Here is a 27,113-nt window from a genome sequence, read left to right on the forward strand (position 1 = left end):
ATGACTGCTGGAGACAGCCCGGGCCCAGGGTGTCACCTGCGCCCCGTGGCCCCACCACATAGACTAGATGGCCCCTCGTGTCCCCGAGTAACACAAATGGGGGGGGGGAATCAGTGCGCAGGGCCCTCAGGGCTCACTGCACTGGGGGGTGGGAGGGGGAGGGTCCTTAGGCCCCAGGAGGATGGGGGCCGGGGCAGGAGTGACCAGAGAGACCAGAGCAGGAAGGGGGCCTGGGCAGTCGGAGGCTGGGAACCTGGGGTGGCGGGACTAGAAGACCTCGTAGATCAGGACAGGGACACCAGGAGGACTGAGCGTCAAGGATGGGTGTGGCTGGACCCCATGATGGGGTGGGCCAAGCCGGGCCATGCACGTGCGAACTTGACCTGGGGAGATTATTTCCCATCTGAAAAGTGTGGACAGGGAGCTGTTGGAAGGGACTTTGCTGTTTTTTGCGACCTCTAGTGAGCTTATAATTATTTTGAAATTTAGAGAAAACAAATGGAGGTTGCTTTTCTTAGAAATACACTGCTGGCAGGATGCACCATCGTCCCCCAGAAGGACAGTTTCCATCTGCACGTGGCCGTGGATCAGATGGTGGTCCAGGCCCAGTGGGACCACTGAGCAGCCGATTCAGAGAGTTTCCCAGCCGTTTGTGTGGAGGAAAGTGGCCATGTTTCGGGGAGACAGGAAAGTTTGAAGATTCAGGATGACTCTTTCTGAGTGAAATGCAGCGGGCAGGGAGGTCTCCTCTGTCCAGTACTGTGGCTGTGAACCTCAAGGGGCTGTTGAGCCTTTGCAACGTGGCTACTCCAAAGTGAGACGGGCTTGATTGTAAAACACACTTGAGTTTCCAAGACTTCATGTCAAGAAAAGCTGTAAATGAGCTCATTGATAATTTCGCATTGATTACGTGTTAAAATGGTAATGTAGGTGATTATTTGACTGAGTATATGTAATTAGGGTTAATTTTACCGTTTTTAATGTGACAGCCAGGAAACTTAAAATTTACATATATGGCTCACATTTTATTTCTATTGGACAGTGCTGATCTATCCCAAGTTTAAAATAAAAACTGGGGAGTTCCTGTCATGGCTCAGCAGTAAGGAACCCGACTAGTATACATGAGGACGTGGGTCAGATCCCTGGCCTCTCACAGTGAGTTGGGGATCCCACGTTGCCATGAACTGTGGTGTAGGTTGCAGACATGGCTGGGATCTGGCGTTGCTGTGGCTGTGACATAGGCCGGCAGCTGCAGTTCCGATTCAGCCCCTAGCCTGGGAACTTCCACATGCCACAGGTGTGGCCCTAAAAAGCAAAAATAAAATAAGAATTGGATCGTGGAGTTCCCGTCATGGCGCAGTGGTTAACGAATCCGACTGGGAACCATGAGGTTGCGGGTTCGATCCCTGGCCTCACTCAGTGGGTTAAGGATCCCGCATTGCTGTGACCTGTGGTGTAGGTTGCAGACACGGCTCGGATCCCGCGTTGCTGTGGCTCTGGCGTAGGTCCGTGGCTACAGCTCCGATTCGCCCCCCCTGGGAACCTCCATATGCCACGGGAGTGGCCCAAGAAATAACAAAAAGACAAAAAAAAAAAAAAAAAAGAAGGATTGGATCGTGTGCTTATTCTGTCACACTCAGAAGCTCCGTTGTTGACGTGCCATTGTCTCCGTTAGGGCAGTGCTCTACTGTTCATTCCAACCTCTGATGTATTTGAAATCATAAAAATAATGCACATTCATGGATATATTTTGATTTATTAACTCAGACATTATGCAATGTAGGAGGCAGTTATTTGCCTTTATTAACATTTTAAACAAGTTTCTTAGCTATAAAGAAGTCTCTAAGGTACTTCATTTGGAAAATTCCAACGGAGATAAGGACCAGCGTTTGCGCAGAAGCCCACCATAAGACATTGCTGTTTGTGTCTTCACTGGTCACTCGAAATTTTTCTTCGCGGTCCTACGCAGGAGAGAAATAGGCAGGTTTAGTTTCTTAGGCAACTTCATGCACAAATTTGAGGGTAAGGTGTCGTGTGCATTCAGGGTACTTAACGCTGCCCAGGTGGTGATCTATCTTGTGCCCAAGGGCGGTGTCTGACTTTCTAAGCCAAGGTGTCTTGTTAGCCAAAGACAAGGGAGTAAGAGTCAAGCCTAGAAAACATGTTTTTGTTTTTGGTGTAAAATATCTGATATTTGATCTGTTTGTATGTTTCACTTGTCCATCACATTGCCTGAGAGTGGTAGGTTTCCTTCATTCAGGTTCTTACTTTGCTTTCTGCTGGGCACCGTGCTCATTTTATTTTCCAGACGAGGAAACGGCAGCTCAGAGACAGCAGAGGTTTGTGAGCAAGGGGGCAGATGTGAGTCCACTGAGCCCGGTGACCGGGAAAGACACGTCACAGGAACAACATTGCGATGTAGGAAGGGGGCGCGCCGAGACGCCTCAGCCGTGCGGGGGAGTGTGTGGCAGCTCTTATGTATTCATTCTGTGAGCTCACACCTCTAGAGGGGCTCACGGTCCCGTGGACGGGAAAAGACCGCCCTCCCCCACCCCCTGTGTGTCTCTGCAGCTCTAGCTCAGAGAAAGCCCGGGAAACAGGCAGTTTATTCTTTCCTTGTTTCGGGGGCTTTGTTTGGAGAATGACGTTCCTGGCAGGAAGAGGTGGAATAAGCTGAATAGGCAAACCGACCCTTTGATAGTTTTGTTCTTTGACTATTTGCTCAATTTGCTCGATTAGATGTTCAAGCTTGAAGCTAACTTCATTAACTTTGTCCTTTGCTTGAGCAATGGCTGCATCAAGGTCATGTTCTCCAACGCGAATGTCTAAGTGGATCCGCTGTGTGAACAGGAGAAAGGAAGGGACAGGCTCTGAGCTGGTGCGCTCTCGTTCCGCGCGTCTCCCCTCTTCATGCCCCCATTCCTTCCTGTCTCCGCGCCCCCTTTCTGAGCAATCCTGCTCGATCCTCGGTCTCGCTGTCCCCTCTCCACCACCCTACGTGCTCTTGTGCATAGGAGGCTTCCTTTGTGTACTAAGGCACGAAGGGGTACCTGCTGACCTGAAAGAGGGCTGGGACCTTCCTGAACTTACTGTCAGGCAGGGGCCTTTGGCCCTGAGCGAACTGGGTTACTTTCAAGAAAGTGTTTTTCACATAAAACTAAATTTCTGATGCTAAAGCCTCTTCATGTCTTCCCAGCACATTTCGAAAACGGCCAGTCACCGCCTACCGCATAAGGGTTTTATTTATTGGAATTCCATTATTAATTCACCCTTCAGCCTTCAATTGTTTTCAAGCCTGAATAATCACAGCTCTCTTAACCTTCCCTCCCAGTTCTCATTTTCCAGGCCCTTTAATCAACGCCGTGGCTCTCCTTTGAACCCCTTCCAAGCTCTCCGGCTCCCTCTCTGGTTGCTATGCTGCGACCCGGGGTTGGGACTTTAATGCAGTCTGGGCGTAATGGTTCCGCGTGTCATTGTCATGCCTGAATAGCGCTGACACTGTTCATCAGCAAGGACACAGGAGGCATATACTTACCAGCTTACTCCCTCCAAATGACACAAGCCTTGTCGAATTAGATTCTAAGCAAATGATGTGTTCGCCAGGTGAGTGTGAAGTGAAATAGAATGTTCCTTGGGGGCCATATAACTTTGATAATAATACCTAGGATTAAGGATTTCCGTAGTTAAATTTATTATTCTCTACTTTCCATCCAAAAAAAAATTAAATTCTCCTATGTAATCTGGTAAAATTGTGCAATTCTTAAAGAAGAAGTCAAATGGCCGATAACGTGAAAAATATTCAGCCTTGTTGGTAATCAGAAGATTACAAACCACAGTGAGATGTTCCTTGTCAGTTATCAGATTGGCAAGGACTTAAAAATACCCAGGAGTAGTACTGAGAAATACTGGCTCTAAACACTGTTTTGGAGGAGTTCCCATTGTAGCTCAGTGGTAATGAACCCACCTAGTGTCTGTGAGGATGCGGGTTCAATCCCTGGCTCAGTGGGTTAACGATCTGGCATTGCTGTGGCTGTGATGTAGGCTGGAAGCTACAGCTCTGATTCTCGACTCCTGGCCTGGAAACTTCCATATGCTGTGGGTGCAGCCCTACAAGGACCAAAAAAAAAAAAAAAAGAGAGAGAGAGAGAGAGTATAATCATTGATCCAGCAGTGCTACCTATAGAAACTTATCCTATGGAAGTGCACAAGTAGACAGAATGACGTGTAAAAGGCTATTCAGTGTGATGAAAACTAACAGCTTCCAGTAGGGGGTTGATTACATTTAGGGAAGCCGTGTGACGAAAGGCCGGGTAGCGTAAAAGAGAACATTGCGCCCGTATCTGTACGAAAGATGTCTATGATATCCAGAGGTGGAGTGGTCTGTAGAGGATCCAATTTCTGTAAAAGAAAATGTCATTTGTAAAAGTACCCATGCTTCGAAGAAGATTCTGAAGAATACATACTAAGCTGCTGGGCAGTCACATTTGTTGGGGAACTTTGATTTTCTGCTTAGTATATTTTTATCATGTTTGGCATTTTAAAAACAGGTGTGGGACTTCCATTCTGGCATATGGGGAGCTTGGACATTGTCATCCAGTCTTACGTAAAAAGCTGCATGAAAAGAAAATCAATTCTTAGGTCTGTCAGGGAACTGAGGTCGCAGGGCAGACTGCTGCCCCCAGAACTGGAGAGGCAAATACCAAGGATGACAACCCACCAGAGCAGAGACCTTGGTGGGAAACCGGCACTGGGCGCCTTCTCCCAGCACAACACGGCCAACTTTCCACCACAACAGAAAAACAACAAGGCAGACTAAAAGGCAGAAAACACAGTTTGAGGAGACAGAACAAGCTCGGTCAAAACGAGACCGGGATTCAGGTATGGCAGGGATACTGGAATGATCATATCCAGAGCTTAGAAAAACGACGATTAATATTCTGTGGGCCCTTGCGGAAAAAGTAGACAACGTGCAAGAACAAAAGGGTAGCATGAGCACAACGATTAAAATCCTATGAAAGAATAAAACAAGGAGTGCTAGAGCTCAAAAACGCTGGGGTGGAAATGAAGAATGCCTTTCACAGGCTCCTGTGTACACTGGGCAGAGCTGAGGAAAGAATCTCTGAGCTCGAGCATATGTCAACAGAAACTTTCAAAACTACAAAGCAAAAAAAGACTGGGAGAAAAAAGGAACATTATACGAGGACTACGGGACAACTATCAAAGGTGTAACATACACATAATGGGAATACCAGACAGAGAAGAAAGAGAGAGTAACAGAAGAAGTATTTAAAGCAATAATGACAAAGAATTTCAAATTAGTGTCCGACACCAAGCCACAGAACTGGGAAGCTCGGAGAACACCAAGCAGGACAAATGCCAATAAAACTACACTTAGGCATATCATATCAAAACTGAAGATATCAAAGATAAAGAGAAAATCTTGAATGAAGCCAGAGGGGGAAAAACACCTGTTTTTATAGCAGAGCAAAGATTAGGATTACACACAACTTCTCCTTGGAAACCACGCAAGCCAGAAGAGAGCAGCGTGAAACATTTAAGGTGTTGAGAGAAAAACCCACCAACCTAGAATGCTTTATCCCCCAAGTTCTTCAAAAGTGAAAGAGAAATAAAGGTTTTCTCAAACCGACGTTGAAGGAACTTGTCACTGATATTCCTGCCTTTCGAGGAATGTTAAAGGGTCTTCCCAGGAATTCCCTGGTGGTGCAGTGGGCTAAGGATCAGCATTGTCACTGCAGAGCTTGGGTCACTGCTGTGGCGCAGGTTCCAGCCCTGGCCGGAGAACTTCCGCATGCTGTAGACGCAGCCGAAAACCAAAAATCCTCTTAAAAATGAAACCCTTAAGAGGGTCGAGGTACAAGTTCTTCAGTGAGCAGGGTAATGATATTGGTGAGAAACTCAGGTCTACGTGAAGATTGGAAAAGCATAGAGAAGAATAAGTGAAAGTAAAATGAAAACTTTTATTTTCCTTTTTGAAGACTGAGTTAATAGATGCATATTTCAAAATAATCGCAGCAGTGTATCTGATGATTAGAGCTGACATGGAAATGAAAACTGTAACAGCAAAGATGCAAGGGAGGGGAGACAGGAACTGGGCCTCCTCGGTTACTGTAAGGTGCTGGTGCCACCCGTGGAGGGATAGGGCGTTATTCAAAAACGGACTTGGATTAGCTGTGTCCACTGCAAACTCTAGGGCAGTCACCGGAGAAAAGTTAAGAGACGTCTAATTGATGGCTAGGCAAAGAGATCAGATGGAATCACATAAATAATTAAAAGCACGAAAGACTGAAAAAGAGTGGAAAACAAAAGTGGGAACAAATAACGAGAGCGACGACAGGACAAGGGTTTCGATGGATCTTTAACCCAACTATAGCTGCGGTCACCTTGAGCCAAGGGGTCGAAATGGGCCAATTAAAACAGCTGGTCAAAGCAGGTCAAAAAAATGAATAAATAAACCAACTCTGTATTGTCTCCAAGACCCCTCCTTTAAGTGACGCCTGTAGGTTAAAGACACACACGGATTAAGAGTTAAGCGATGGGCGTTCCCGTTGTGGCTTCGTGGCGGGTTCGCTCCCTGGCCTTGTTCAGTGGGTTAGGATCCGGCGCTGCCTCGAGCTGTGGTGTAGGTTGCAGACACAGCTTGGAGCTGCCATTGCCGTGGCTGTGGCATAAACTGGCAGCTGCAGCTGCGATTCGACCCCTAGCCTGGGAACTTCCATATGCGGCAGGTGTGACCCTAAAAAGAAAAAGAAAGTGGAGGGGTGGAGAAAGACGTGTATGTTAACTTTAACCTTAATCAAAAGCAAGCTGGAGTAATATTAACTTCAGACAGAGGGGCTTCAAAACAGGGAAAATCATGAGGATGATCAGCTAATGGAGCATTAAGCAGCGCTAAAGGGGTCACTTCTCCAGGAAGACACACCTTCGTGGGCATGCACCTCACAGCAGAGTGTCAAAATACGTGAAGCAAAAACGGATGGAACTGCAAGGATAGACAGAAGGATTCAGCTGGAGACTTTGCCACCCCTCTGTCAGAAGGCGGCGGATCAGTAAGGACGTAGCTGAACTCGATGGCACCATCAACCAGCCGGCTGTGTGTGACATCTATGGACTCGTTCATCCAGCCAAACAGAATACACGTTGTTTTCAGGATTTCACGGGACACGCACCAAGAGAAAGCCCACAGTCTGGGCCACAAAACACACCCTAGCACGTTTAAGATGCGGGAAATCACATGCAGTGTATGCTCTTAGGCAGCAGTGGAATGACAGTGGACATCCAGAAGACAGCTGGAAAGTCCCCAAATACTTAAGGTTACACAGCACACTTCTAAATAACCCAAGAGTCAGGGGAGAAATCTCAAGAGAAATAAAAAATATTTTGCACTAGAAGAGGGTCTGGGAAGATGATGGATTAGGAAGTGCAGGAATCTGTCTCCTAGACATAGTGACGCTGTTACCATCGACTGATGAAGCTCTTTGGGGAACTGAATGTATTGAAGCCTCGCAACTTCCAGGGGGAAGACTTGGATGGTAAGTCGTGGTTAATTTTGGTCAGTTTCCGCGCTAAGAACTTTAGTGCCCACCGCCCCCCCCCAACCCCAAGCCGGCCACACGGCAGGCACTATGTGCGTGTTCCTGGAGCAGCCCGCACACAGCTTGCAGAAGCCAGGGTGGGCAAAAACGACCCTGTCCTCCACGTGTCAGGGGCTTCGGATGTCATCAGGGGGAAGCAACTCTCGGTTAAGATTGCCAGCAGATTTCGCATCAGAAGCTGGAGACAGAGGCAGTGCGCAGATACATTCAAAGTGCTTAAAAAGCAAAAACTGGAACAAGGCAACGCACACATGAGAAGATGCTCGGCTTCACTGCTCGTTAGGGGATGCTGAGCAAACCGCAGCGAGACGCTACCTCAGCCCGTCCGCAGGGCTCCTGGGGGAAAATAGCCCCGGCAGGACGTGGAGAAGCTGCAACCCTCGCGCAGCGAGGATGCGGGTGCGAGATGGTGCGGCTGCCGTGGGAAGCGGTGTGGTTCCTCCCTAACCAGGTGGAGAGCGAATCACCACGAGACCTAGACGTCCCACCTCTGTGTACACCCGAGAGAACCTGACGCAGGGTCTCAGAGATATTCGCACACCCATGTTCACAACAGCTGAAATGCAGAAGCCGCCCAAGGAATGGGACAGGTACACGTGGCAGAATATTATTTATCATTGAAAGGAAAGGAATTCTGACACAGCTACAGCATGGATGAAACCCGAGGACATTACGCTAAGTGAAATAAGCCAGTCACAAAAAGACAAGCATTGTATGATTCAACTTACATCATATCCTTAGAAGAGTTGAAATCACAGGGAGTTTCAGTTTTTAAGATTTAAAGAGTTATGAGGACGATGATTCTAGAAGATTATGAATGGATCTAAACCGTCTGGGCTGTGCACGTAGATGATGGTATGTGTATTTTACCACCACTTAAAGGTCTCAAAAAAAATGTTTTGAACTGAATTAAGATGAAAATATCACGTCATAAAAATTGGGGGGCACGATGAAAGAAACATTTAGAGGGAATTTTATCTATTTATGTTTTTGCTTTTTAGGGCCATACCCGCAGCATGTGGAGGTTCCCAGGCTAGGGGCTGAATCAGAGCTGTAGCCGCCAGCCCACGCCACAGCCACAGTAACTCAGGATCCGAGCCGCGTCTATGACCCAGACCACGGCTCATGGCAACACCGGATCCTTAACCCACTGAGCGAGGCCAGGGATTGAACCCACAACCTTATGGTTCCTAGTTGGATTCGTTCCTGCTGTGCCCTGATGGGAAGTCCTCGAGGGAAATTTATAATAAATGCATATATTAAAAAGGAAGAAAGATCTAAGATTAATCTTGTAAGCTTCCACCTTAGGAAGTTAGCAAAAGAAGAGAAAAATTAAATCCAAAATAAGCATAAGAGAAATAAGAGAGTTCCTGTCGTGGCTCAGTGGGTAAAGAGCCAACTAGTATCCATGAGGATGAGGCTCAATCCCTGGCCTCGCTCAGTGGGTTAAGGATCTGGCACTGATGTGACTGTGGTGTGGCTCGCAGACACGGCTCAGATCTGGCGTTGCTGTGGCTGTGGCGTCTGCAGCTCTAATTCGACCCCCAGCCCAGGAACTTCCATGTGTCATGGGTGTGGTCCTAAAACGCAAAAAAAAAAATTTAAAAATAAAAAAATTTTAAAAAGAAAAGAAAGAAAAAAGAAAAATAAGGTCTGTGCTAGTAAAAACTACAGCAGAGGAGCTCCCGTCGTGGCGCAGTGGTTAACGACTCCGACTGGGAACCCTGAGGCCAGGTTCGATTCCTGGCCTCACTCAGTAGGTTAAGGATCCAGTGTTGCCGTGAGCTGTGGTGTAGGTTGCAGATGTGGCTTGGATCTGGCGTTGCCGTGAGCTGTGGTGGAGGCCGGCAGCTATAGCTCCGATTCGACCCCTAGCCTGGGAACCTCCATGTGCCATGGGTGTGGCCCTAGAAAGACAAAAAGACAAAAAAAAAAAAAAAGGAAAGAAAGTAAGCTCTCAGGGATTTCCCTCCTGTCTGCCTGGCTTAAGATTCTCTCTGTCTCTGCTGAGGCTGAGGAACGAGCTGCGTTGGGAGAGCGAACGCTGGCGAGACAACGTCTCAGTGTCGCAGGAGGCACCCAAATAAAGTTAGAATTAAAAATATTGGAAAAAAAAAACTAAAGCAGAAATCAATGAAAACCAAGCAAACAAAATCTGGTTCTTTGGAGAGATCTACCGGGAAACCTCTGGTTAGGCCAACTGAGGAGAAAGAAGACGCAAGTGGGCCCCATCGGCAGTGAAGCAGGAGGGCCACCGCTGGTCTCGGACATCGGCCGGCGGCAGGGGAGCGCGGTGAACAGGTCCAAGCCAAAGCTGGTGTCTGCGTGAAACAGACCGACTCCGTACAAGACACAAGGAGAGGCCTCTCTCTGGTAAAGAAATGCAGTAAGTGATAGCCTTCCAAGCAGAGAGCTCCAGGCCGACAGCGTCACTGGTGCGCCCACCAAAGGAGGAAGTAAGACCCGTTCTCAGCCTCCTCCAGAAGACGGGCGGAGAGGACAGCGCGTAGACTGGTCTTTGGGGCCAGCATTAGCCCAATGCCAACACCAGGGACAGATGGAGAAAAGAAAATTATGGACCATTCTCTCTCGTGGACAAACATCCTCAACAAGATATCAGCAAAGCGAATCCAACGGTGATATCAAGATGTATAGGTAAGGTAATCTATACGTAAACATAAAATACATGTACATGATAAAGTGTATTAAAAGAATTATACACCATGACCGAATTGGTTTATTCCAGACCCGCAAGGCTAGGTCAACACTTTAGAATCAGTTAGTACAATTCATCACATCAACAGATTAAAGAACCTCACGGTCATACCAGCAGACGCAGAAAAGGCACCGGACAAAATCCAACATCCATGCATGTGGTAAAAATCTCAGCAAACTAAGAGCAGGGGGACCATGGCAACTTGGTTAAAAAAATCTACAAGGAGTTCCCGTCATGGCGCAGCAGAAACAAATCCGACTAGGAGCCATGAGGTTTGGGGTTCGATCCCTGGCCTCACTCAGTGGGTTAAGGATCCGGCATGGCTGTGGCTGTGGTGGAGGCCGGTGGCTGCAGCTCTGATTAGACCCCTAGCTGGGAACCTCCATATGCCGTGGGTGCGGCCCTTAAAAAAAAGACAAAAGACGAAAAAAAAAAAAAAAAAAACTTCAAAAACCTAACAGCTACCATACTTAATAGTGAAAACTTAGAGGCGTCCCGCTGAGATCGGAAGGCCAGAGTTTCCGTGCTCGCTCTTCCTTTTCAGCACCCTGCTGGAGGCCTCAGCTGTGCGGTGAGAGAAGAAGCGGAAAGGAAAGGTGTGCAGGTTGGGAAGGAAGAAATCAGGCCGTGTCTCTTCACGGCCGGCCGGTTGTCTATGTAGAAAATGCAAAATAATTAACAAAACTTTCTGGAGCTGACAGATGATTATAGCAAGGTTGCAGGGTGTAGGTTAATACGCTGAAGTTGATTTCTCTGTTATCGGCAATGAGCAAGTGGAATCAGACGTCAAAAACAGTACCATTGGGAGTTCCCGTTGTCGCTCCGCAGGTTAAGAACCCCGCATAGTCTCTGTGAGGACTTGGGGTCGATCCCCGGCCTCACTCCGTGGGTTAAGGATCTGGCGTTGCCATGAGCTGTGGTGTAGGTCGCAGACGCGGCTCGGATCCTGCCCTGCTGTGGCTGTGGTGGAGGCCTGCAGCTGCATCTCTGATTCAACCCCTGCCCTGGGAACTCCCATGTGCTGCAGGCGTGGCCGTGAAAAGAAAAAAAAACAAAACACCGTTTACGTTTGCCTCCCCCTCAATGAAACCGGCATAAGTCAAACAAAATGGGGGATAGAGGGGGTGGACTGGGGGTTCGGGGTGCACGCCGACATGCATGGAAAGATGGTCCAACAGGGACCTGCTGTTATCTACCCGATATTGTGCGAAAACCTATGTAGGAAAAGAAGCCGAAAGAGACCGGATGTGTGTACGTGTACAGCAGACGTTACCATGGCCTTGTAAATCAGCTACACTTCAATAAAACTAAAAAACTCAAAACGTCAAATAAAACACGCTTAAGATTTACACAAGGAAAACTGAAAAACTGATGAAAAAATCAAAGACGATAAAACACATGGAGAGATACTCTGTGTTCATAGACAGACTCCGAGTTGTGAAATGTTAGTCCTTCCCGGCTCCGTCTACAGATTCAACACATCCAGTGACCTCGTGAATATCTGCGGACTGGTTTTGTGAATATCTACACACTGTTTATATGGAGAAGCGAACGATCCAGAAGAGCCAACACGATATTGAAAGATAATAAAGTTACTGTACTGATACTCCTGACTTTGAAATTTGCCGTAAAAGCTACGGTAACCAGGATAGTGTGACACTGGTGAAAGAACAGACAAATAGATCATTGAATCAGGATAGAGGGCCCCCCAAAAGTCAACGGATCATTGACAAAATAGCGAAGGCAATGCAAGGACGCAAGGAGGCTGGGTAGCGGCACATCCATGTGCAGGGGGTGAAGGCAGACACGGAACACACAGCTTTACAGAAGCTGACTTAGAATGGAGCGTAGCCCTAGTGTAAAGTGCCAAACTGTGACACTCGCAGGAGGTAACACAGGAGACAGCGTAGATGACCGTGGGTTTGGTTATGAGTATCCAGATAAAGACCAAAGGTGTGACCCTTGAAAGAAAGAATCGAGAAGCTGGACTTCATTAAAATTAAAATTTCACTAAACATTTAACTACAATGTTGAACATTAAACATTTAACCTCATTAAAAGTAAAAACTGCAGAAGAGAGAGCTGGCTCTCTGTGAAGAGAAAGAAAAGACAGACACTGGGAGAAACTATTTGTAGAAGACACAGCTGACAAAGGACTGTAATCCAAAGCACACAAAGCTCTGAGAACCACAAGAAAAGGACTAAATTGATGGGAAAATGGGCAAAAGATCTGAACAGACGCCTCTCAAACAAGACATACAGATGGCAAAAAGCACATGAAAAGATGCTCCCTATCCTGTGTCGTTAGGGAATTGCAGATTAAAAGCAGCAGTGCCTGCGTCGACGGGGAAGGCAAAAATGCAAAACACCAGCAATGCTGGGTGCCGGCGAGGATGTGGAACCAGTGTGTGCTCCTCCGTGGCTGGTGGGAGCGCAGAACGGGACGGCCCCAAACCTGCTTGCATCACGCAGCCCTCCCCTCGCGGCGTTTATTCACCCCAATGAGCTGGAAAGTCACGTCCACCTGAACACCTGCAGACAAATGTCTACAGCAGTTTTATCTATAATAGCCAACATTTGGAAGCAACCAAAATATCCTGTGACTGGACCCGTAAACCGTGGCACACATCCTGACAAGGGAATATGGTTCAGGGCTGAAGAGACACTCGCAATCAAGCCGTGAGAAGACCTGGAACTGAAATGCATACACTGAGGGGGTGGCGCCCATCTGAAAAGGCCACTGTACTGTGAGACTCCCGCTGCATGATGCCCTGGAAGAGGCAAAGCCTGGGGACAGCCACAGGATCAGCGGTTGCCAAAGGCTTGGGAGGGGCGGAGAGATGGACAGGCTCCAGAGGATTCTCATGGCCGTGGAACGGCGCTGTGTTGCTCCTGTAAGGGTGGAAACGTGTCATTACGCCTTTGTCACATCCATAAGGTGTCCGACCCTGAGAGTGAACAGGGCCGTCTGCTGCCGCTGGGAGAGGCTGTGTTCCGGTCGGGCAGAGGGCATGCGGGAGCTCTGCCCTGGGAGCAGAATTTTGCTGTGAACCTAAAACTGCTCTAACATAGAGTATATTGAATCATTTCAAAGAGCAGGCTTATATTACACATAGAAAAGTGCAACGAAAATTCTTTTTTAAAAGCCTTTCAATTTTGATTTGGAGAAAGTTAACGTGTTGCCGCGTACTTAATTTCACGTAACAGCCTGTGGCGAGGGAAACTTGGTTAAATAAAACTGCATCCGAGAATTGGATTTTGCAATTTCCAACTTTTATGACTAACAGTACTCTTCACTGAAAATCGTCAGGGGCGACTCGTTATGTGTTAAATTCAGTTTCCAAGCCTTAGTGTCATGTCAGGGTTCTATACAGTCTGCTTCCAGCGAATACTGAAGTCAGCAAAGATGTTTATTCTTTTCTTTGGCCACATCCACAGCATGTGGAAGTTCCTGGGCCAGGGATCCAACCTGCGCTGCAGGTGTGACCTGTGCCACAGCTGTGGCAACGCCACATCCTTAACCCGCTGCTCCACATGGGGACTCCAGCAAACATGCTGTGTGTGTGTGTGTGTTTAGAGCCGCACCCCTGGTACATGGACGTTCCCAGGCTAGGGGTCAAATCAGAGCCGCAGCTGCTGGCCTACACCACAGCCACAGCCACGCCAGATCTGAACCATATCTGCGACCTACACCACAGCTCATGGGAACCCTGGGTCCTTAATCCACTGAGCTAGTCCAGGCATCAAACCCAAGTCCTCATGGAAGCTAGTTGGGTTCATTACTGCTGAGCCATGATGGGAACTCCCAGCAGACATGTTTCGGATGCCTGTTAGCTTGGTGTGTTGGAAAAAGACATGCTTGCGTTTAAACTTCAGGGCTTCCTTCCACTTGCTGCTGCTGAGGTCTGGTAGGAGCCATTTTATCTCTCGGGAGCAGTTTTCTCTTCCACAAAATGAAACAGGATGTTGGGTGCAGAATAATGGAACATGGAATACAAAATGCATCGTTTGAATGGTACCTGCGTATTGTTCTTGCCTGCCCTGCTAACCCAGCAACCGTGTCAATCGCATGCCATAGAGGTGGACACGTATTCAAGGTGGCACCTGTGCCCGGGAACGCTCGCCCCGGCAGGAACAGTCAGAGTCCTGTGAGGATGCTGCTGAAGATCTTAGAAGGGACCCGTAGTTTGTAAGAAATGCTGAAACCAGAGCTGTGTCACCTTACTTCCGGTGGAGAGAGCTTTCCTGAGAGTCAGGCCTTTGGGATGAGAATCTTCCCTCTCTCCTTGGTCTGCGGCAAACATTCGTGGGATGTTTGCAGAGTGAATGAAAATATTTCCCTTCCCATCTAGAAGAAGGGGGTGTTATTTCAGGTAAATGTGTGGTTTTTTTTTTGTTTTTTTTTTAAAGAATGAAACGGGAGTTCCCGTCGTGGCGCAGTGGTTAACGAATCCGACTAAGAACCATGAGGTTGCGGGTTCGATCCCTGCCCTTGCTCAGTGGGTTAACGATCTGGCGTTGCCGTGAGCTGTGGAGTAGGTTGCAGACGCGGCTTGGATCCCGCGTTGCTGTGGCTCTGACGTAGGCCGGTGGCTACAGCTCCGATTGGACCCCTAGCCTGGGAACCTCCATATGCTGAGGGAGCGGCCCAAGAGATAGCAAAACAGACAAAAAAAAAAAAAAAAAGAATGAAACGATTATGTCTTTAAAAACGGGTGATCGGGTTTTTCTGCAGCCGTGTTTAGTCCAAGTAAATTTGGGTTCTGGATTTAATAAGCCACGGAGACATCTCCAGATTGGTCGTGAAAGACTCTGAGAAGGGACAGCACAGAACTGTGTATTGGTTTAACCTGGCAGGAAGCGTAGGGTGGGGGTGTCGGGAGCGGGAGGGAGCTGTAATGACAGGTGCCTGAGTGGAATTGCCTTCACGGAGACGCCAAGGGCACCGAGAGGAAGCTACCATCGCAGGCAAGAATCAGGCGTCCCGCAGTCCGGCTGGAACAGACTCTCCCAGGCTCCACACAGGCGGGGGTGTCACAGTGTCTCGCTTGAGCTCACCTGGGACTTGGGCAGCCCATCGACGTGGGTGCCCTCTCCTTGCCAGCTAGAGAGACGCCTCTTCTTTGCCACGAGGCTTTGCTTCACCGGCCTCCCGCTGCCCCGCGAGCACATCCTCAGGACCGGTCCGGAGGAAAGTTCCGGCAATTGAATCGGAGGCGCGACCGGCTTGGTGAGCGCGAGGCCTTTGCGCAGCTGAGAAAACGCGCGATCAGAGCAGCCCGGTAGCCCGTCAAGATGCGGGTTGTAGATGACCAGCTTCACTGAAATTGCCTCCTGCCGAGATCCGCGCCTTTGCTTAAGTCCGCGGGAAGAGCCTTGGGAGGCCGCCGCAGCCACAGCCGCGTTGCTACAGCAACCGCCCGGGATGGAGGCGAGCGGCGGCCTATCAACGCTCGCGTTTGGGCGAGGATGCGGCCGCTGCGCAACCGGAGCGGTGCGTTGGCCTCGCGGGCCCCTCTGCCCAGCAAGACCGGCAGAACGCCAGGACCACGGATGCAAGGCCTGTCCCTGGAGCGCTCTAAATGTTTATGTTAAGGGGTCTGCCCCTCAGGCGGGCAGTGGGCTCCTGGAAGGCAGGGGCTCCCTACGTCCTGCACAGTGTGGTTGGTCCGGGCCGCACGCCTCGCAAACGAAATGCTGGGTAATGAAAGCTGACGTAGGACTTGAAAAGTCTGTGGGCCTACATGACACAGGAATTTTCCGAAAATGAAAACTTTCAGTAACGAGACATAAAGGTCTGTTTTACCTCATCGTTGTAAGTTGTAACTGTCACGAACATTCCCAAGCCAGGAGCAGATTCAAGGAAATCGTGTCTGCCTATGTCCCATTGTTGTATCTTGAAAGTCCCTGTTTCAAAAATAGGAGACACTTATTATGACATGAATGTAAGCAACAGTTATTATACATGATTGCTGATGTAGGAATTATATTTTTCAAATGATCCACATCCCAGAATGCTGTTAGTTTGAACAGCTTATGTCTTGGTGAGTCGCTCACAGAGCCGCGTAGGAAGATTCTGGAGTATGGCGTTCTGGGCCCAGTTCTCACTCCCGTTTACAAGTTACTTCAGCACTTCAAGCTCCGCATCCTGTTCAGAAAAGTAGGGATAATGCATCGCTCCTGCGTCTCGGGGTTGTGACGACTGCTGAAAATAGTAAAAATAGGGGAGTTCCCGTCGTGGCGCAGTGGTTAACGAAGCCGACTAGGAACCGTGAGGTTGCGGGTTCGATCCCCGGCCTCGCTCAGTGGGTTAAGGATCCGGCATTGCGGTGAGCTGTGGTGTATGTAGGTTGCAGACGCGGCTGGGATCCCAAGTTGCTGTGGCTGTGGTGTAGGCCAGCAGCTATGATTCCGATTAGACCCCTAGCCTGGGAACCTCCATATCCCGCAGGTGTGGCCTTAAAAAGAGAAGAAAAAAAAAAATTACGATGCCTTTTTCCCACAGAGAAACAGCTAAGTGAATACAGAATGTCACAGGGATTAAATACACTGTGAGCAGCAGGGTCAGGCTAGGCCCGCGCTCGGGGACGCGGACGTGTTAAGTAAGGGGCCGGAGGAGGCCATGTAATGTCTACACATCACAGGCATGCAAATGATATCCTGTTTGTTTCCATACCACATTCAGAGCTAATTATGTGCCAAGCGCCATTCTAGGAAATTGACACATATAATCTGAATTTTTGTAACAACAGCACTAAGTAGGTAGATACTGTTTTTTGTTTTTTTAAATTTAGGGCCCCACCTGTGGCATATGGAGGTTCCCGGGCTAGGGGTCCAATTGGAGCTACAGCTGCCGGCCTACACCACAGCCACAGCAACGTGGATCCTGAACCCACTGAGCGAGGCCAGGGATGGAACCTGTGTCCTGATGGATACTGGTCAGGACTGTTACTGCTGAGCCACAATGGGAACTTCCTAAAATAGAATATTTGAATAGGAACCGGGGTTATGCTACTCAAAATGTCCAGGATACATTACAAAATTCCCCACCACACCAAGACCAAGACAAGCTTCATTTGAATGAGAGGAGATAGTTACTAGACACCAGCGCCGTGACGGCAGAGACGGTGAAATGATCTGACAAGAATCCGAAGGCAGTCATCGCAAAAATGCATCAAGAAGTTTGAACACCCTTAAATGAAAAAGTAGGAAGTCTCAGAAAAAGAGTGGAGATATAAAAAGAAAAAAAAAAAAAAACAGACACATTGAACAGGAAACATATAATATTTGAAAACTAATCAAACGGGCTCACGAAAAGAATGGAGACGGCAGAGGAGACGGTGAACTTGAACCTAGATCAGGGGAGTTCCCTTGTGGTGCAGCAGGTTAAGGGTCTGGCACTGTCCCTGTAGCGGCTGGGGTGGCTGCAGGTTTGACCTCTGGCCTGGGACCTTCCACATGCCACAGGCCAAAAAAGAAAGGAAGGGGGGAGGGAAGGAGGGAAGGATCAGATCTGGTCGATGGAGAGAAAACAGATTAAAGAAGAAGAACCTCAAACGGAGCCTCATGAACCTGTGGGACAAGAACCCAAGTTCTGCGAGGCCCAGAGGAGAGGACACAGAGCCTGGGAGGGAATGAGCACTGCAAGAGATGATGGCTAAAATCTGCCACATTTGGTGTGAGAGATACATCTAGACTCAAGAAGCTAAGCGGGAGTTCCTGCCATGGACCTGACATTGTGTCTGTGAGGACGCAGGTTCGATCCCTGGCCTCGATCCGTGGGTTAAGGATCCGGCGTTGTCGTGAGCTGTGGTGTAGGTCACAGACTCGGCTCGGATCCCGCGTTGCTGGGGTTCTGGCGTAGGCCAGCGGCTACAGTTGCCATTTGAACCCTAGCCTGGGAACCTCCATATGCCACAGGTCTGGCCCTGAAAAGCAAAACACGAAACAAAACAAAAAAAGCAAAAGAAGGGAAGTGAAACTTAAATAGGCTGAACTCCCCCAAGTCCACCGCCAGATACATCCTAGTCAAATTTCTCAAAACAAAGGACCAAGAAAAAAAAAAACACTGAAAACTATGGAAAATAGCCAGAGAGAGATGCCGTGTGACTCACGGGGGAAAAACAATTCAAGTAACAGCAGAGTTTTCATCAGAAACGTGGAGGCCAGAAGGAAGGGGCACACTTTCAAGTGCTGAAAGACAAGGAATGCTCCAACGGACTTCTGTGGCCACCAAAACCCCCTTCAGAGTGAAGGCAGCTGTTCTTAGGTCAGGGAACACGAAGAGGTTTCCCCCGGAATACCTGCTGTAAAGTAACTGCTGAAGGCGTTTTTTAAAAGAAGAGGATGGCAAGGAGGAACTTGGAACCAGGAAGCAAGAGGAGCCACAGGAGGTAAACATCAGAGAGCCTCCGCAGGGTAGTTCTTCCCTTTTCAGAAACACGGCAAAGCAGGTGGCTCCGCCCGAGGAGGAGGCCGAGGCCAGGAGGGAAGACGAGCGGCGGGCGGGGTGGGGCGGCGGGACCGGCCGCAGGGTCCCGAGGCCTCTCTGTTCCTTTGGAAAAGGCGAAGGCCGGCTGCGCGCCGCTGTGTTGCGGCTGTGTCTAGGTAGTCCCTAGAACAACCCTAATAAAACCGTACAGAGAGAGACGTGAAAAATACTATAGACGACACGAAAAGGTGTCCTTCAAAGCGCTCAAGGGACCCCCAAGAGGGTACGAAACAGGCAACAGGAGCCAAAAGAAAACAAATAGGAACATAACAGACCCAAGTAATTATTACATTACATGCAAACGGCATAGACAGAGACCAGCCAAAGGCTGCCAGAATGGACTTTTTAAGTATGACTGCGGATGCAGTGCTGTAGGGAGGTTACACGTGAAAGAATCCGGATAGGTCATCCTGACGGTCAAAAGAAAGCTTGCGCGGTTCCGCGAATATCAGACAAAGCGACTTCGCCGCAAAGGAAATCCCCAAGCCTGACGAACCGATAAGGAGAAGAGCCGAGTCTCCCAATCGCATCGACTCTTTCCAAACACAGGGAGTGAAGCCACTGAAAGGGGCCGCGCACGGATCCGCCGCTGACGTTGCCGTCCGCGCCCCTCGGCGGTGGACGGGGCTCCTGCGCCTGGAGGAGCTGATCCACAGTGTCCCCCAGCAGGTCGCCCCCCGACAGCAGAACGTGTGCACGTGGAACTTTCACCGAGTTAAGCGAGGCGGCCCTAAACCTCATGGGGTATCTTTGCCGAAGCCGCCACACGTCCCCGGAGAGAAGCACCCGGCCAGGCAGGCAGCCAGCTTGTCGAGCTCGGGACCACCTGGAAAGGGCTGCTGTGGGAGATTCGTGCCCGGAACCTTGTCCAGCACCCCTGCCCACCTGTCTGGCGCTTGCCTCGGCCACCTGGACACACTCAGCATCTCCGTCTTTCACCACAGGCACCCTGCGCCCTGGCAGCTCACAGCCCTCTGCTGGCTTCTCCCTGTCCTGCTAGTGGCCATCGTCCCCACCCAGGGCCCTGCACTCGTCACTGTGTCCACACTTGCCCACGTGCGCTGTTGTCAGCACACCAGCTGCCCTCGGAGCCAGCCCATCCTCGTTCTGTAAGGTGCTGGGGTGTGAGGACGTGTTGCGTCCTCCTCCGGGACTTGGCCCTGAGTTGAGGGCAGTGTTGGCTTCACCTAGAGCGCGATGAGAATTCGTGCGGTGATGGGCGCGTCCCACAGTGTGTGTCCGTACAGGATTTTGAAGGGATGAGTGGCGGCGATTCCAGCCTCCAGCCCCAAGCTCCGCCACGGTCCCCACGGCACCCGCCACGGTCCCCACCGCACCCGAGGGTGTTATGTCCCACGACTGCCACCAGGTGGCAGAAGAGCAGCGCTACTCGCGGGCGAGTGGTCCAGGATCCTGGCAGGGGAGCCAGAACAGTCCGTGTGACAGGGACCCACACAGAGCAGGGACAGGTGACACGTGCTTCTCGTCAGGAAAATAGTGGTGTTTATCCTTCCTAGGGTGTGAATACTGAGTCGATGTGTATAATCCGCTCAGTGCAGAACTCAGTGCTGTGTAAGCACCGCATAAAGGCTTTCCCTTATTATTGGGCTTTGAATGTGGGGTGTTTTCTGTCAACTCCCATCAAATCCTGCAACCCTGGAAAGCCTGTGTAATGACACCCACGCTTCCAGATGAGGAGCCTGCGGCTGGAGGGGCCACGTGACTTATCAAACCATCCAGATGAAAAAAGACTGAGCCGGATGCAAACTTGGCAGCTTCCGTTCCCAGTTCAGGCCCTGGCCCCTCGTGACATACCACACTCTTGCTCCGCAGCCTGGGGCTGTGTGGGTCTGTGTTAACCCCAGAAGCCGTTCTTGCAGAACTCCTGGGCGGACCTCACGGCCGGGCCGCCCACCCTCCTGGGTGCTCCGCTCACGGCCCGCTGAGAGCTGCTGGCTGCTCCCGCACACGGGTGCCCGGTCTCGGGAGGCTCGTGTGTGTCTCTCCTGGTCTCCCCAGCACCCTGAGCACACCCCTGCCCAGGCGCTCTGCCCTGTGACCCCTGAGGTGGCTTTGCCTTCTGCTCTAGCCCGAGACCTTGAGGCTGGAGCTGAGGGCTGTCTGCGTTGATATTGGAAAACTAAATGCATTCCTTGTAGGAACCGCAGGAAGTAAAAATCCCCTCTAGAAGTTTCTGGTATTCAGTGCTATCCGTCTCACCTTTTCTATGCGAAGATGTCATATTCTATTAAAAAGTGAAATCGTACTGTGTGTACTCCCCCTAATCTGATTTCTCCCGCTAATTTTTGGTGACTGCCTTTCTTTTGATCTTCAGTGTTCTTCAGAGCGCGGGAGGAGGCTCCGATGCTGAGCGCAGGGCTCCGCGGACACAAACTGCTCATCCCGGGTCGGTGAATGAGGGACGCCCGCGGGAGGTGCTCAGGCCACAGCATCCGGCTGACCCCGGGGGGCGACCTGGGCCTAGAAAGCAAGCGCTTTCAAGAGTCGCCGTGCGTGCCAGGCGACCTCGTCCAGAATGCTGTGGGTTCCCCAAGGAGCCCCGTTTCCCTCGAGCCCATGAGCCTTTTTGAGGTTCTGTGCAGAAGGAGCACAGTGAGGTGACTTGTCACCGACGGGGCGATGGCACTTCATACACACACAGCATCAGGGTACAGCTCAACGAGTTGTCGCAACCGAATCACCTGGCCAAACATCCTCCATGCCCCAGACGCCCCCCTGCCGCTCGCCGTGCCCCGAGGCAGCTGCTTTGGGCTGCACTTGGCGTGGTGGGTGTTCTCTTGCCGGCACCGTCAGCCCGAGGCGGGGTCGTGCATCCTGTGCGGGGCCTCTGACTGGTTTGCACTGAGGACGGTTGCCTGCGGGCGGTGCGGGGCGGTCCCGGGCGCCATGCGGGTGCTCGAGACTCAGCCGCAGGTGACGCAGGTGACGCGTGTGCTTGCTGTCGAGCTCGGCCGTGTTTACCCAGGTCGTGGGCTTGGACCTCGGTGGGTCCCACACACCCACCTGCACGCTCGCCCGCACACCCACCCGCACGCTCAGCCACACACCCACCCGCATATGTGCTGCTTTCTGTCCCTGGTTTCGTCACATGGCAGGTGTGTGCCGGTGTCCCCGCTTAGCCTCGTGCTTTCCTGCTGTCCTTCCGCCTGAAACCCAGCTCTTTGGTCGCCTCTCTGGGGAGGCGTCTGCCGCTCTTTTGCCCGCTTTCCCCTCATGGGACCGCGTGTGGTCCTCTGGCACCTGTCTCCACCTGCACACTTGCCCTCGGGGCTCGTCCTCGTCCCTAAAGAGACCCTGCCCCCAAACCTGCATCCTTTTGATGGAGGCGTTTGTGAGGGGAGGGCCTGGGGCAGGCAAGGTGCCCTTCCCCTCGGAGGCTGGGATTCAGGTGCCCGGGGCCTCAGAGCGGGGGTGCCTCGGGGAGGCGTTCTGAGCGTGGAGGCCAGTGCCCGGTGTAGGGGGCTGGCCGGTGGGACAAACTCTGTGGGGTTTCTCATCCAACCTTTTTATTTGGCCGCACCCATGGCATGTGGAATCCCCAGGACAGGGGTCAAATCTGCATCACAGCAGGGACCCGAGCTGCTGCACTGACAATGCTGGACCCTGAACCCGCGAAGCCATGCAGGGACTCCTATTTTACCACAACCTTTAAAAGACATTAAAAATAGTTGGCTAATGGAGTTTTCTTGTGGCTCAGAGGGTTGAGGATCTGGCATCACTGCAGTGGCTCAGACGGCTGCTATGGTGCAGGTTCCATCCCTGGTCTGGAAACTGAAGTCCCACATCAAGCCACTGCATGCTGCAGCCAAAAACAACAAAGCCCAAAACAAAAACAAACCCCCCTCAATTTCCAGATTCAGTGCAATCCCCATCAATTTACCTGTGGCATTTCTCACAGAACTAGAACAAAACATTCATATGGAAACACAAAAGTCCCTGAGTAGCCAAAAAACAATCTTAAGAAAGAAAAACAGCTGGAGGAATTCGGCTCCCTGACTTCAGGCTATACTATAAAGCTACAGTCATCAAAACAGTATGGTATTGGGAGTTCCCTGGTGGCTTACCAATTAAGGACCTGGTGTTGTCACTGCTGTGGTTACTGCTGTGGCTCGGGTTCAATCCCTGGCCCAGGAACTTCCATATGCCATGAGCATGGCTAAAAATTTGTGGTCAAATATATAACAAAATTTAATATTTTAACTATCAAAGTATGCAGCTCAGTAGCCTTAAGTGTAGTCGATGGTTATGCAGCCGTCACCAGTGGTTTCTAGAACTTCCTCCCAAACAGGAACTCTGCCTGTTTATACACTGACACCCCCACCCCTGGCTCCTGCCCTTGTGCTCCACCTTCTATCTCTACGATTTGGATAACTCCAGGGACCTCAGAGTGGCCCAGTCATGGGTAACTTGTCCTTTTGCAGCTGGCTACATCACCTGGCAAAGTGTCCTCTGGGTTCGTCCCCGCTGTCGCCGGTGTCCGAATTTTGTTTTTATTCGTTTCATTCCTGTTTATGCTGGAACAATATTCCACTGTGTGCATATACCTTGTTCGTTTATCTGTTCATCTGTTGATGGGCCCTTGGCTGCTTCCTCCCCTGGCAGTTGTGATGCTGCTGCTGTGAAGGTGGGGGTATAGCGCCTGACCCCCCACTTCTGGGCGTCCACTCAGTGGGGGTGTGCTGGGCCGTGTCCCCGAGCTCCCAGGCTCAGTGTGAGGCTGGGTGCCGCCTGGAGACTCACCCTGCCTGGCTTCTCCCTCCCCACCCCCGGCACCGCCTTAATGAATCCCTTCCACTTTAATCCGGGCTCGGTGTGGGCTTTAGAGAGCACCCACCCTGCCACCCCAGGCGCGTGGTGAGCGGTGACCCCGCTCGGCCTGGCGTCCCGTCTCGCTGTCCATCTCCTTGAGGTTTGCACTCAGAAGAAAAGAAACCGGCTAAGCCCTGGACCCTTTGGCCAAGTGCAAGGGTTGTATCCAGGGACACTTTGAAAGGAAGCTACCAGGAGCAGGACTTCACAGCTTCGCCTTCTAACTTCTTTCTTTTTGGCGAACGGTCTCCCATGTGATCACTGCGCCCGGGGCCCCCTCCCGCTCCCAGTGCCTCTGCCTTTGTGAGAACACGCAGCCTTGTTTAAAACGTCTCCAGGGACCAGCAAGCAGGTGGTTGTAAAGCCTGTCGGGCGGCAGCGCCTCCCCCACCACGGCCTCGGAGCCCCTCTTTCCTCTCTGCTCTCTCCCGGAAAGACCTCTCTCGCTGTTTTCATTCAAAACAACCTGGAATTTATTCTTGAAGCACATTATTGAGGAGACCTAGGAGAAAGTGTAAAAACACCCACTCCGTCTGACTTAGACGTTTCCAGGCAAGTTTCCAGAGCAAGGATGTCTTGTCGTGTGCTGGCTGCTGCGCCCTGGGCTGGCACAAGCACAGGGGCACAGGTGTATTCGTCTCCTTTGCCACTGCCAACAGTGAGACTGGGGGCTTTTCTCTGCTTCTCAGCATCTTCCTTCCTTTCGGGGGTCGGGTTGAGCCAGAGTCGGGGCCACACCTGCTCTTCTGGTGGCTGAAGACAGACTCTGGGAGGCTGAGGGGACGGAGTTGGAGACAGGGTCCCAGAGCGTGGGAAGGAAGCTGGGTGAACACCTGTGCTGTCGGGGCCCTGCCAGGTGCTCTGGGGCAGGCGCTCCCTCCCGCTCACAGATAAGGGGACAGGGCTCAAAGCCACCAAGCTGCTGGGCAACGACGGTGACCTCAGGCACCCCTGGGTTCTGCGGCCCCTGCATGGCCTCTGCCGGGGAGGCTGGGAGCCCTGCTGCAAACCCTTTGCAGAGTCTGCTTTTAGTGCCGAAGGGCAGAAACACGCTTCTAGGCGGACCTGGTGGCTGGCTCCGAGGTCATCCCCCTTGAAGGTTCCCGCTGAGTGTGTTTTATCGGGCTCTGCTGGACTCAGAGACGCACACCCAGGCCGTCCTCGCCGCAGACGACTGGTGCCCGCGCCCGGCCTCGCTGAACCATCGCTAACCCGTGACCCCGATGGCCTCTCAGGGATACTCGGTCACAAACACACGTCAAGCCCTACCTGGTTGAGACGTGCTGCTCCGGAATATGCTGTATTTAATTTCCAGGGTACCTTACCATGAAAAAAACCAAATCTTAAACTTTTCGGAGGATCTGTGGGGACCGGAGACCGTGTCTGGTGTTCCTGGTCCAGGCAGAGCACGTGCTGGGACTTGGCTCTGGCGGTTTCGCGAACACTCCAGCGTCTCCACTGCGGCTTCCTCCCACAGCGGCCGTTCAGGCGGGGAGCCCCCGGCTCTTCTCGCCGTCGCTGGGCCCGGGCCCTCCCTCGCGGGGCGGCCTCGCCCTTCTCTGCTCCCACGCCTGCGGCACGTCCTGGGGGTTATGACTCTGCACGGAACACTCAGATGTACTGGCCGAGATAAACCGAGAGAGTTCAGCCCTGCTCACCTAAGACTGAAATGGCTGTAAAACCATGATCAGCACTTAGGGAAACTACGACTGGATTGAGCTCCTGCCTCTTTTTCCCCCTTTTTTGCCATAAAATCAGAGAGGTCGATGTTGTTTCTGACTTTAGTGTTAAATATCGCACTGATTTTCCGTACGGTCTGAATCCACAGACACCTGTTTCCTTCTTGGAGGGGCCGTCAAGCCTGGTAGGAAGCCTGCAGAAATCACCACGACCCTGGCCGGTTTTCGGGGCATCTTGCTTAGAAAGTGGCTCAGACCTGCCCACGCGCGCCTCCCGCCATGGTCCCCACCCCACCCCCGCCGTGGGCCACCGTGGGGCTCGGGGAGGCTGAGGTTCGGAAGAACGGGCTCGCGCGGTTTTGTCTCGGGTTACGGACAGGCTGGGGACCTCGCTTCAATCTTTTGGTTGTGTGGGCATAGACAGCGACACGAATTGGAACAGAAGGGAGCCAGTCCCCTGTCGGCAGAGTCACCCCAGAGGACTGGAGAGAAGGGCCACCGGCCCAGCTGGTTTACTGCCGAGTTGTTTCAGAACCACCGCACAGTTGATGCCAAGTGAAAGCACTGTGGACCCAGTAACATACGGCACGACGGCGGAAATAACGCCTATCTGACACCTTCAAAGAAAAACCTTTTGCGCACCCAGCCACAATCAGCAAATGATTGTCAGCGTCTGTGACCCTTTCACTGAAGAGGACCTGACAGGTGGAAAAACAAAGCAAGCTTGACTCTGCGGTGCTGTGCCTGGGTTCCTTTTTTAAAAAATAGTTTCGTGTTTCCTATCACAGTTGGTTCACAATGTTCTGTCAATTTCTGCTGCACAGCGAAGTGACCGAGTCGCGCGCACGCGCGCGCGCGCGTGTGTGTGTGTGTGTGTGTGTGTGTGTGTCTATATCCTTTTTCTTACATTGTCCTCGTCACCCTCCATCACCAGTGATGAGATCTAGTTCCCGGGGCTACACACCAGGATCTCACTGCTTATCCACTTGAACATCTGGTAAACGTTTTTTTTCCTCCTTTTCTTAAGGGCCGCACCCTCTGCGTACGGAAATTCCCAGGTTAGGGGTCAAATCGGAGATGCACCTGCGACCTGCACCGCAGCTCGTGGCAAGGCAGGATCCCTAACCCCCTGAGTGAGGCCAGGGATCCAGCTCACATCCTCACGGATCCTCGGCGGGTTCACCGCCCCTGGGCCACGGCGGGAACTCGGGTTTGCTGGTTCACAAATTAAACAGTTAATTCTTACGGCTATTTTCAAGTCAAATTTCCTAACCTGCGAAACGGTCTCAAGAGAAAGTCATCCAGTGTCATCCTTTCTGCTGCATAAGCTGCCCCACGCGGTTAGCGTGATACCGTAAGGCAACATCTCGGTTCAACATTCAGCGGCGCTCATGCAACCCACCTGTCACCAGCGTGTCACTGGGAATGTCTTCTATGACGCATTTCTCCTCACGGTCCCCTGCGTGGAAATAAAAAGCAGTCGAAAGTGAAAAACAAAAACTTAAAAGAAATGTTAACAGTGGCATTTCTGTTGCTTTAGCCTCTCCTGCTAGTTCTTCCTTTGAAAGGGATCAGCTGCAGGTGGTATTGCTTCCTGAGTGCACTTCACTGGATGATTTTGTAAAATGACCTCTGTGAGAAATGACAGATGGTGGCTACGCTTAGGCAGGTGACTGCAGCAAATCCAAGGAAACGAGATAAGAGACGCCTGAGCCTGGGGACCTCCCCGAGTGCGGTGACACCAGAGTTCCTCCTGATCTGTTACTTTTAAGGATTTTTTTTTA

The 27,113-nt window shown here is 51.2% G+C and overlaps 1 protein-coding gene across 1 annotated transcript; it reads right to left on the bottom strand.

The window, feature by feature from the left end:
• Window positions 1-1,736: 1,736 nt before the first annotated feature.
• LOC110262034 (transmembrane emp24 domain-containing protein 11) lies at window positions 1,737-26,910 on the bottom strand. Its single transcript, XM_021100862.2, has 5 exons — window positions 26,732-26,910; window positions 16,136-16,236; window positions 3,536-3,661; window positions 2,692-2,838; window positions 1,737-1,961 (listed from the first exon to the last, which is right to left on the bottom strand). Exons 1-5 carry the CDS (start codon window positions 26,853-26,855, stop codon window positions 1,812-1,814), a joined length of 648 nt encoding a protein of 215 aa, XP_020956521.1. The 5' UTR covers window positions 26,856-26,910; the 3' UTR covers window positions 1,737-1,811.
• Between the last annotated feature and the right edge of the window lie 203 nt (window positions 26,911-27,113).

This window comes from Sus scrofa, chromosome 8, assembly GCF_054392235.1.
Source record: "Sus scrofa isolate SSC_HxYL_T2T_F1_AM1 chromosome 8, Sscrofa_HxYL_maternal_Yorkshire_Landrace_v2.0, whole genome shotgun sequence".
NCBI lineage: Eukaryota > Metazoa > Chordata > Mammalia > Artiodactyla > Suidae > Sus > Sus scrofa.

Coding starts and splice junctions, on each gene's coding strand:
- LOC110262034 (XM_021100862.2), bottom strand. CDS start 26,855: ATGCCACTGTTAACATTTCTTTTAAGTTTTTGTTTTTCACTTTCGACT. Junction 16,237..26,731: donor CAGTGACACGCTGGTGACAG/GTGGGTTGCATG, acceptor TTTTTGAAACAG/GGACTTTCAAGATACAACAA. Junction 1,962..2,691: donor AAGAACAAAACTATCAAAGG/GTCGGTTTGCCT, acceptor TCTCCTGCGTAG/GACCGCGAAGAAAAATTTCG.